We start from the raw sequence: 12,817 nt of genomic DNA, 5'->3' as shown, positions 1-12,817 counted from the left end.
AGGTTCCTTACACAACACAATTGAAATCACTGTCACAATCTTCATCAGCAAATAAAGTTATAGTGGAGGATATAGATCAAGTATATTCTTATCTCCAGCTACATCAAGTAGGCATGAATGTATAATTTTTTTATAGACTTGCAAAAAACATTACTTAGATACTTTTTTAGCAAAGCTTTCATACAAAAACTTATTGAGAATTCTCCTAGATTTGACTTTTCACTATCACAATACAAACAAGAGTATTTTCCTCCATGTCCTGACTAAACCGCTAAACATAATTGCCTGCAAATATATTTAGCAGCTAAAAATCTGCTGCTAAGTAGAAGTTTAAATTATAGAGCATTACTTTATAAGAATCTGGTTTCCATGATTTTCATAAATTTTTCCACATCAAAATAACTTTATCCACATGACTACATCAAACAAATATGATCATATTATTTATACTTATTTAAAATTTATTAAAAACTTTGATTTAACATTAAAATATTATTTCTGAAAAAATCATTTAATAAATTTTCTTCTTGTTTAAAAAAGTAAAAAAAAAAAAAATCATAAAAAAAACTGTAAGCCTTAATTATAAAGGGTAGGGGACGAGTTTACTCTGATTGCCTAAGAAGTTGGTTTTCCTCATCAGGATGTATGCCAAACAATTCTTTTTCTTCTCAGTCTGTGTATTAGTACTTAATATTAATATTTTTGAAGCAACTCAATTTTCAACCTACACATACTAAGACATCATGAGGTATACCTATAAGCTCCGATGTAAAAAGATTAAACTTTCTTAGGATGAAAGGGGGGGGGGAGGGCTAGGTATTTAATACATAATTGATAGGGGCTAGAAATTCAATGAATATAAGACAAAAAATGTTATGAAAGAATTAATGAAAACTAATTACATCAAAACACCTATTGTACAATAAAAATTAATAAAGTTTAGCTAATCTTAAACCGTTTATTCTTTGTTTCTTTTTTGGCCCCTTCAATCAAATTTGCTAAAACAAAAACTTTTTTGTCCTTTTCTATTAAAAAATGAATTTTATAAAGACTGCCTGCTTACTCATTTTCTTGAATCTTTATACATACATATTTATATGTATATATATATATACATATAAATATGTATGTATATATATATTCATTATATATATACTATATATATGTATAATATATATACATATATATATATATTATATATATGTTATATATATATAATATATATATATTTTATATATATGTTATATATATATATATATATATATATATATATATATATATATATATATATATATATATATATATATACACATACATGTATTTATATCAGTCTTTTTTGTTTGAAATATAATGTCAGCGCACAAAAAAGTGCTGGCAGGATAGTCACTTTAAGTTAACGCTTACAATTGAAAAAATTCCTTTTTTCTGCTACTTAAATAAAAATAAATTTATATAGGGTTGCAGGCTTTTATAAAGAAAAGCACAGTAAAAAAAATAATTTTTACAGGTTTGGCACTGTATTTTCCTCCTTTTACGGAGGAGAATACAGTGGCAACCCTATGAATATATATATATAATATAAAAGGAGAATACTGGCAACGTTATATATATATATATATATATATATATATATATATATATATATATATATATATATATATATATATATATATTTATATATATATATATTTATATATATATATATATATATATATAAAATATATACATATTATATTTAGGGATGCCTCAAGACCCTTGAACATTTAATGTATCCCTAATATTCACAAAAAAAATGGGCCTCAAATGAAATGAAATTATATAAAAATTTCAAAAATAAACATTTTATAAAAAAATATTATTTTATATTTTATTGCCTAGAAAATGACATTTTTCAATTAAAAATAAAAAATGATTTTACAAAGTTTTTATAGTTATAATTCTTTTTTGACAAATATTTTTAGTTAAAGTGTTTTTTTTTTAATTATTATTTTTAAATTTTTTGTATAACTTTGTTTCTTTTGAGACCTAACAAGACATACTTTTGAACCAATTGAACTTTCAAGGGTCTTGAGACACCATTAAAAATATTTTTTATTCAACAAACTTTTAAATTTAAAATATGGTTTTAACTGATATAAACTGAAAAATATGTCAAACCAGTAAACAAAAATGATGTTCCAATAAATTTATTGTCTCTAAATGTTTTATTTAAAATATAATTACAAAAAATACACTAATACAAAAATTTAAATTTATTAAATTTATTAGCACTTTTAAAAAATCAGCTGTTTTTGTTATTATTGTAAAATTACCATATACAAAAAAATTGTAAAACTCACTTTGAACTACTGTAATTGATAAATTTTATTTTAATACAGGAAATATCAATTGAATCCATCATGCTTTTGATTAAGCAAATGCTTTTCATATAATAATAAAAAACTCTCATTGTTAAGCTCCAGGAAGACAAAAAGTTGGAATAAGTGTTCATAAATACTATTGTAGGCACATTAACAGGTATAAACATTAAACACAGCCTATCCACTGATAGAATTGACAACATGGTTGTCAATTCTATCAGTGGATAGGCTGGTTCTACGAAATATACAAAATCTTAAATTATTAGTTTTATTAGTATATGTAATTTACTGTTGCAAGTGATATGACTTTTTTCTTTCCATATAGTCCCATTAGATGTTTAGAACTTATCTTCTTCTTGAAGGTAGAGTTTGCAAATTTTGCATTGAATATCTTTGCATTTGAAAAATTCAGCTTTCTTGTTGGTTATTTCAATATCTGAAGAAGTAAGTTTTCTGAGTAAATTAGGATATTATTTAAGTGCCAATTCTGGATGAATATTATAAAAATATTTTTAGCTCTATCATTAGAAGAAATTTTAAGTAAAAGGTTTGCTTCAATAATATAAGGAAATACTTTTTTTAGATTTCTTGAATAGTACTGGTCCTTGCAATTTCACGTTATGAAATACTTTTTCTATAATCAGGCTAATCACAATTTTTTAACCACAACTTTAGTTTTATTCATAATTTTTTGATAACGCAATTAGAAAATATTTATTTTTTTACAAGTTTAAGTTTTTTAGCAATTTTGCTACAATAATAAAAATAGCATTACTAATAATTTTTTGAAAGGCCTCTAGTGCTAATAAATTTAATAAATTTAAAATTTAAATTTTTGTATAAGTGTACTTTTTGTAATCGTATTTTAAATAAAACATTTTAAGAAAAATTTATTTGAACTTTGTTTTATCTTTAAAAAGATAAAACCATTACAGGATCATACTATACATCATTACTTGACAAGCTAAACACAGAACTTGCAGAAAAACAACCACATTTTCAGAAAAAGAAAATCCTATTTTACCAAGATGACACTAGGTCTCACTCCTCAGCAGTTGCCATAACAGTCCCCAAATACTAGTGTGGGCACGTTGACAGGTATAAACATGGTTATCAATTCTATCAGTGGATAGGCCAGTTCTGCAACTAGAAATATGTCCGTTTATATGTAATCTTAAATTATTAGTTTTATGTGGCTTGTTTATTTCATGATAAATATTTAAGGATATAAATGCAACTTATTGTTATTCCCTCATCTAAAAATTTTGTTCAGAGGACACAGCTTTTTGTCAAATAGAGAAGCAATCACATTCAAGAAAAATGCTATTTGGATGTAGTTACAGAGATAAGAGCACCGCAGAGTTACTAGAAGATTATGTTGACTAAAAAATAAAAAAATTCAGAAAAAATGATATTTATCTTTGTAGCACAAGTTGCATTAACTCAATCATTCTTAGTGCTAAAACTTAAAAACACCTGCTTTGACAATTCTTTTTTCTTGGCATGAATACTATTTGCTTTATCATTACTATTTTTAAAATAGATTTAAAAGTAAATCAATAAAAAACAGATCTGATTTATTTAACTCATATTTATTTTTTCTAATTTTTTTTTGACCATCTTTTAAAAAATTTAATAAAATTTACTCAAAATAGTGGAGATAACAACATTTGAGTAACAGTGTAAAGTTGAATAATTAAATTTTTTCGAAATACTTAATTAATCAAAAATTAAAGATAGGGCAATTTTTATCAGACAACTTTAAAAACTTTTTATTATTTTATTAAATTAATAAACAAAGACTTGCTGTTAATGTTATTTTGTATTTTATATCCAACATATATATATATATATATATATATATATATATATATATATATATATATATATATATATATATATATATATATATATATATATATATATATATATATAAGTATAAACAATTTAATGATAGTGAGTTAAAACATGCCACAAAAACACAAGGATTACACCAATAGTCAATCTCTACAATCCATCTTTTATATCATGCACAATTCATCTTTTATACCATAGTTTGTAAATTTTAAAAATGTGACCATTTAATTGATACAAATCATATGTAATAAACGATGGTTTATACATTTAAAACTTTCTCATATCATTTACCATATTGTTTAAATAAAAGCACATCTATTACTTGTTTTTTATTACAATTTAAGTAAAAAAAAATATGGCTGCAAAACATTCTTTCTAAAAACTTATTTGAAATAAACAACTATGATAACATATATCAAATATGAATATATTTTATGAACCATATATAATAATTTTATAGTACGATATGAATACGCATATATGTTATAATACATATAAAACACATTAAAAAAAAAAAAAAAAAGAAAAATTAAATACGAAAATTTAACTATAGTCCATTAAAATATATTTTAGAATAGGCATTTAAGTTACCTTTTTTTGTATCAAACACAACAACAAAAAGAGCAATTATGAAATCATTTGAGTTGACGACTGCACTATCAGTAGACGAAAATATCTCATCAACATACCCTATATTTTCCATAACAACTAGTTTTTAATATTTTACGAGATCATTAAAATTAAATGTTTTTGGCTTGATGCTTTCAGTTTCATTTTCACCATTGATTTTACAAAAAAAAATTAACCAATATGAAGGTCAAAATGAACATAAAGTAACTGCGCGCGCGTGAAAGGACGGGTTGCTCATAAATCGTCGAAAATTAACTTAATAAATTGCGAAGTCATAAAAAACTAACACGTTAAAAACTGAAAAATGAAAATATCAAAGAAATACAAAATTACATATCTCCTTTTAGCAGTAAGCTATTAATTTAAATTCAGAGTGTTCATCAACTTAATTAAAAATAAGGTTTTAACGCTTACCGTGACGAATGTAGAATCTTTAATGCTTTCTCACTAAAATTACTTGAATGCTTTATTACTAAAATAATTAAAAAATAATAAGTTTTCCCATAAAACATATGAAACGAAAAAAGACCTATGAAATGAAAAAAGACAAAACAAGATCGATGTCATAATTTTTCAATCAAATATTTTTATTAGAATATTTTTTCTTTAGTACAATATTTAAAATACAAATACAAATATATATAAGAAATAAAAGATGTGAGACGCGGCGTAAAAATTATCTATCTTGTTTTATCTCCATTTTTTGAAAAATTGAAAAATTGATAGTGTTATGTATTTACAATAATGTTTTTCTACTGTGTTGAAATCTTAGTTATAAGTAAAAAAGTTGCAGAGAAAATATAAGTTATTAAATGTTTTTATATGCCATCTTCTAAAGTTTTTTTAAATTCTTTAAATCGTTTTATCCCAAAACTTTAAAATGTGGAGATCAACTCTAACGCCACGAAGTGGTAGATATTCTTGAAATATAAAGCATAAAAATAAACGTGGATATTCAAAAAAGACCGTCACGTTTTATTTATTTATTATATTTTGCTGTATATTATGTTGTTTACGACTTACATCAATCAACTTACAGAGTATTTCAAACCGCTGTCTTATGTGAAAAATAATTTCAATAAATTTCTAAATATCTCGTCTATAATATCCATAACTTTCAAAATAAATATCGTGATATTTATTTATGTCTCACTCCCACTAAATCTTATTTGTCGGATATAATCATTGAAATTTGTCGAACAAAATAAAAATATGTTTGTACTGGGGTATTTTTAAATATACTTTCAGATTTTCCAAAAAGTTGTGCAGAAGAAATTAAATAGCTATACAATGGTGCCACTGTGTGTGAAGCTAGATGACCGAACGTTGGTGCGTTTACGCTTTCGTTAAAATAGGCGCTAAACCACTGCAAAAAGATGGTGCGTTTACGCTTTTGTAAACATAGGCGCCAAACTGCTGCCAAAGAATGGTTCGCCTCCAAAAGTAGCATGCGTATCTGCAAATATATGTAATATTTGCAGATACGCATGTACCCATACACATGCTCCATTCTTTTTTTTATAAAAATAATTATTTAATTTTATTTACTTTTATTTTTAATTTGTTATTTTGTTATATTATATTTTTTCTTATATATATATATGTGTATATATATATATATATATATATATATATATATATATATATATATATATATATATATATATATATATATATATATATATATATAGATATATATATATATATATATATATATTTATATATATGTATGTATATATGTATATATATATATATATATATATATATATATATATATATATATATATTATTTTTAATTTGTTATTTTGTTATATTATATTTTTTCTTATATATATATATGTGTGTATATATATATATATATATATATATATATATATATATATATATATATATATATATATATATATATATATATATATATATATATATATAGATATAGATATAGATATATATATATATATATATATATATATATATATATATATATATATATATATATATATATGTATGTATATATATATATATATATATATATATATATATATATATGTATATATATATATATATATATATATATATATATATATATATATATATATATATATATAATTGTTTGATTTATATATATATATATATTTAAATTTTTGATTTTCGAAGGTCGTCATTGATTTCTGGTGCATTTTGATGGTTATATAGAGAAAACTACAAAAAAATATTTTTAGTTGAATTTACTACCTTCTACAGTCTATGGAAATTTTTAACATTTTCTTTAAACCTCCTTGTTTTACCGAAAAGTATTGTTTACGTTAGGTATTTTACGTAACTTATTCAAGACGACTTAATAAATTAAACTTAAAATGTAACATAAAATACTCACTTGGGAAATCTTAAATGTTAAAAATCTTACAATAAAAGAGGTTTATTACTAGTTTTACCAGATGTATAATTCAAGGTTTTGTTCACGCACGATTTTAAACGATATCACTAGGGACATTGTAAACTTATATAAAGAATTTTTTATTAAACATTGCATTTACTATTGTCTGGAATTTGGAAAAATATATTAGATGTCTCAAACGAGATCAAAAAAGGTTTTTTTGGTAAAAAAAACCATCGAAAAGCTAACTGATCATAAGCTGCCAACAAAAGGAGAAGTGCTTGGATATCTTCATTATAGAAAATACTTTATGACATCAATTTCTAAATCTGCTAGAATTCAGGATGATGTTGCCTGCCCCCATTCTAAATTTTTTTTTACGCCTTAATGTAACGAATCTGGTCTTTGTCAGACGAAAGAGAACAGTTTGATGTGTTACTAAAACCTTAGTGAATATATGGAAAAAGGCTTCAACTCCAATATTGTGTCATAAGCAAATAAAGTATGAAAAATACTTTTAATTTCTAATTTTGACGGAAATAATGTTGGTATAAATATGATAAAATGCTAGTAATTAACTTTACTTTTTAACTTATACAAATATCTTAGAGGAATAACACTATGGAATTGGAAAATTGAAGAAGTAGATTATAAGTAAACAGAAATAAAGTATCTACTGGGTATAAAAAATCGCGCATAGAATTTCGGGAAGAAATGCGTAATCTTTTCGACATTTCTCCTTCAGATGTTAATGGCATAAAAGTATAAGATAAAACTAAATCACTTCCAACCAGAAAAGAAGATTGTTTGTTTTTGGACAACTAAAAAAGCCTGCGAAAGTGGTCAATGGATCGTAAGGGCAAAGATTATGAAAAATTTATAAAAAGAAAGATAACAAAAACAAATCAATTTTGAGCGAAAATGATAGGTGAACAATTGTCTAACAATATTTTTCAACCAAGTCTTCAAAAATATTCTGATACTGAATTTGTAGACTCAGATGAGTTAGATATAGACTTTAAAGAATACAATTCAAAAAGGAAAAAAACTGACGATTTTGTAACGGTTTCTTTGCCTAAAGATATAACTAAATCAACATCAATTGTTGCAAAAAGATACAATATTTCTTCAACAGGTCAGGTAGCTATAATATAACAAGTATCATAAATGCCTATTTATGATACTTGCAATTATAGCTACCTGACCTATTATGCCTAATTATAACCAGCAATAATTGCAAGTATCATTGCCTTATGGAGATTTGAATAAGTTTTCAGTATAATAAACGACTTCAAGAAGGCATAACAAAATGGTCTAAATGAACGAAGGAATTAAAATAAAGGAATCTTTTATCTCAAATGCTAAACACTTATCTCTAAATCTTCACCTGGACACAAAAAAAGTTACAGATGTTCTTAATCATGGCAAAAATGTGGAAAGGTTGGCAGTAATTGTAAGCTCACCAGGTCTCAATGAGCCCCAGCTTATTAGAGTAATTGGAATTTCTGATGGGTGTGGAATAACCTAGGCTACTGCAATAAAAAAGGTTTTAAATGAATGAAATCTTTTTGAAGCTGTTGATAGTGTATCCTTTGATACAGCTGCAAGTAATACTGGATGGATTAATGAAGCAGTGTCAATTATTGAGAGATGGAGAGGCAAACCACTAATTTGGTTAGCATGTAGACACCATGTTGTAGAACTCCGAGCTATTTATACCTTATTATTTATACCTTATTTGTTTATTTTAATAAGTTTGACTGGAAAAGTAAAAGTGGAACGTTTATTAAAAATAAGGTGAGATAAAAATATATTAGAGATTTTAAACTGTTTAGACTTACTAATAGGAAAGAAAATATATAACATTAATAAAGCATATTTTTTTATCAGCAAACAAATAATTTCTCATAATTAATTGAATATATATTTTTTCTGATAAAGTCTTACGGTTATGCAGTGAGGCTTTAAAAGAACACGTATTTCCCAGAGGTGACTATAAGTACCTTTGCCTGTTAACAGTGGTATACTTCGGCGGATTAATCACGCGATTTCATTTTAAAAGACCTGGTGCCCCCCATCATGCAAGATATCTTGCTAAATCAATCTATAATCTTGTACTTTGCCTTCTTAATCCATAGCTTAATTTTCATATGGATTTACAAGTAATCAGAGATATGGAAAATTATAAAATTAAAAGACCTGATATTGCCTAAGCATGCATTGACGTGATGAAACGATATCATTGGTGCCACGACCAGAGAACAGTTATATTCTCCATAGCTGACGAGGAACTAATCCCCGAAGTTATAGAAAGTGTTGCTAAAAAGCTGTTAAACTCTGACTCTAAACAGGGTGTTGACAAGCCAAATTTTCAAGAGCAATACAAAAATTCAAATACTTCTAATCTGTCATCATTTGTAGGAGGCATGAGTTGGTTGGTTTTTGAGAACCTTGGATTTACAAAGAATGTGTCAAGTTAGTTGTTAGAAATAGGAGAAATATAGCACTTACAGAAGATTTAAGAACTGAGTTTATAAACTACTTGTAGTAAATGATCCTGCCAAAAGAGCACTAAAACTTATTATTATTATAGCAGAGCATAGAGCAAAACATTCAGTTAGTACCCAAAAAAATTTGATTAACTTTTGAAACAACATTTTAACTAATCATATTGTATAATATCAAAGTGATAAAGTGATTGATTATGTTTTTGAGTCTATATTTGTGGTTCGAATATTTTTAATAAAAAAAAAGTAATAGTTGAAAGAAAATAAATTGTTAGATTTTCAAACTATATCTATAAATAAAAGTTACTATAATATATTGATGGAATAATAAAATGTGGTTGTTTCCTGAAAGTTTTGTTTCATTGCAAAAATCGACTATATAAATGCGCAAACTTTGGTGCATTAGTAGCGTAAAATAAGGAGATTTTAAGAAAAGTCTAAAAACCTTAACGCACTGGAGGAGGTAGTAAATAAGAATTTAAACAAAAATTGAATATGATTTTTTCTATGTACTCATTAAAATACACCAGAAATTAAATAACGACCTTCAATAATCAAAAATTTTGCGGAAATGGTGGGGGCTAATATATATATATATATATATATATATATATATATATATATATATATATATATATATATATATATTTATTGACTTGCAGTTTTCTGAATTTTTTTTAGCCTTTACTGAATAATGATGGCACAAAAAACTTAAATACTCTTTACAATATCTAAAGTAATATTGTATACTGCTAAAAATATATAAATACGTTATCCAATGAAAAAATGAATTCTTTTAGTTTATTTCTAACAACGTATTGACAAGTCAAAATAAGGTAAAATTATTTTATTCTACTAGTAAGGTGCATAGTGAGCAGTGATACAAAACTAACTAAATATTTTTCGACAAAAAGGTTTATTTAAAATTAAGTTAATATTATTATACATAAGTATATATATGGATAAATTTATTATTATTCCTAAATCTATCAAAGTAATATCAACCGCATCAGACAAACTATAAAAGTTTAGAAAGAATTAAATAATTTAGAATAATTCACTTACAAAAATACTAAAAAAAGTTTTAAGTTACTGTATATTCAGAAATATGAACCAAAATGCAAACTCACTACTATGGCTAACACAACAGTCACCACAGTACTACCAGTAAACTCGCAGTTAGCTGTCCTTCAATACAGACTTTTTTGACAAAAAACTAGGCGCTAGAGTTATAGCAGCTGAACGTCAAATAGACATCTAGACCAAATTAGGAAATATGAATTCTTTCATAAACAACCAGGGCACAATAATATCAAATCTGAAAACCATCATTTCACAACACGGCATGAACACACGAGCAGGAACAACACTAATAGCCCCTCTGTGGAACCAGATTGTCATAAAGAATTTTAAAACTTCTAAAAATGACCAATAGCAAATTGATAAGATTAACGCCATAGCCAAAAAATCTAAAAAACGTGAAATCCGATCAAAGATATGGTTGTCCAAGGAATAAGCAAACCAACTTTAACATGAATATATATAATATTTATATATATAAACATGACTATATATAATATATAGCAAAAGCAAAACGATCAAACTGAAATCAGCATAGTTAATGGCCATCTATTCAAAAGAAAAATTTAATTTTACTTACATTTATTACAACTGCTAGAATTGATTAACTCAATAGCACCACCATCGAGCAAGTCTGAATTAAATTGAAATTTCACGACAAACGACTCTTATGGGCTGTATTTATTGCCCTCACAACCAAAACGACCCAACATTCGAAGAATTAACCAGCTCAATCAGCACTGCCTCTAACAATGAAATGGGTAGTAGTAACAATATCGAAAACAGCTAAACTAATTCGGAAAGGGACATTTCGAAATAATATCGAAACAAAGAATAAAATCAAAATTGTGAAAAAAGAAATAGTGTCGAAAATCCTAAAAGCAGTATAAAATTGAAATTGGAAGAAAATGATTAACATCGAAATAATTAAATATTGAATAATGTCGAAAATTAAAAGATAAATTAAGATTGAATTTTATTTAATTGATAGACTGTCAAGTTCTACCTATACTAGATAGTTCTATACTATACTAGATAGTTCTATACTATACTAGATAGTTCTATACTATACTAGAAAGTTCTACCTATTTGTCAGTCGATGAAGCAACACTCCTCGCATGTTCTACCTCTTTGCTAATTTTTTGATACTATTCCTAAATCCAAATTAAGACATTATTCCTTTTAAAATGAATTTAAATTTTTGTTCTTCGAGTTAATTCCTTAAAATTAATTTTCAATAATAATCCCAAAAAAACGCTATGATCAAAAATTTTTTAATATTAATCCGTTTTTCGAGCATTTTTTTTTTCGATTTTGCTTTTTCAATTTAATTAACTGTCAACCGAACTCGCGTAAATGGCAACTTTAACTTCAGAAACACTACGTACTCAAACGTCGACGTTGGTGGTGTATTGCAAATGCTGCGTATATGCAAAACAACTGGCCTACAGGTAGCAAAGTTCAAAAATTTCTCAAAAATAATTATTAACCCCACTCATAACATTTCCAACCATGAGGATTCTTAAAAAAATGGAATAACTTGATCTTGATCAACACTGTAAAAAAACTCCGTAGTATTTATCAGACTTTTTCCGCTGTTATATTACGGAAAAAATCCGTTTACAATAAATTATGATCTTTAGTATGGTAGTGGGTAGAGGTGCGATATATATAACATGTTGCGAAAAAAACGTCTTTTTGGCGACATGTTTTTGAAAAACATGCCCTCGACCCAAAGAAATAAAACCTTTTATTCGATAAAAGTTTTTTGTCGATATAGAATTTTGCTACGTTTCTATTAAAGAGTTTTTCCGATTTTATTTTGTTTTGTGGACTTATAGTTCTTTATAATCATTTTTATTTCATATATAACTGAAAATAAAATAATATTAATTTTTCTTAATAAAGATGCCTTGTAAAGCAGACAAAGTCAAGAAGCTTTTCCTAAAAACCTTAGGTGAAACAACCAACTCACACAGTTGCAAATATTGTAGAATAGGTTATTC

General features: G+C 25.3%; 1 protein-coding gene across 2 annotated transcripts in view; it reads right to left on the bottom strand.

The window, feature by feature from the left end:
• The window catches only part of LOC100210798 (DENN domain-containing protein 11), a 59,740-nt gene extending 54,698 nt beyond the window's left edge, over positions 1-5,042 (bottom strand). Inside the window, exon 1 of one of the 2 annotated variants that reach the window (XM_065820513.1) lies at positions 4,809-5,042. In XM_065820513.1, coding sequence (XP_065676585.1) covers positions 4,809-4,920 — 112 coding nt within the window. In that variant the 5' untranslated portion in view covers positions 4,921-5,042. The remainder of the gene's footprint in view (positions 1-4,808) is intronic. The other variant, XM_065820514.1, reaches the window with a different exon arrangement.
• Positions 5,043-12,817: the final 7,775 nt, after the last annotated feature.

The sequence above is a fragment of the Hydra vulgaris genome, chromosome 15 (genome assembly GCF_038396675.1).
Source record: "Hydra vulgaris chromosome 15, alternate assembly HydraT2T_AEP".
NCBI lineage: Eukaryota > Metazoa > Cnidaria > Hydrozoa > Anthoathecata > Hydridae > Hydra > Hydra vulgaris.
Note: the sequence above shows the minus strand (reverse complement) of the source record. Positions and strands in the feature narration are given on the sequence as shown.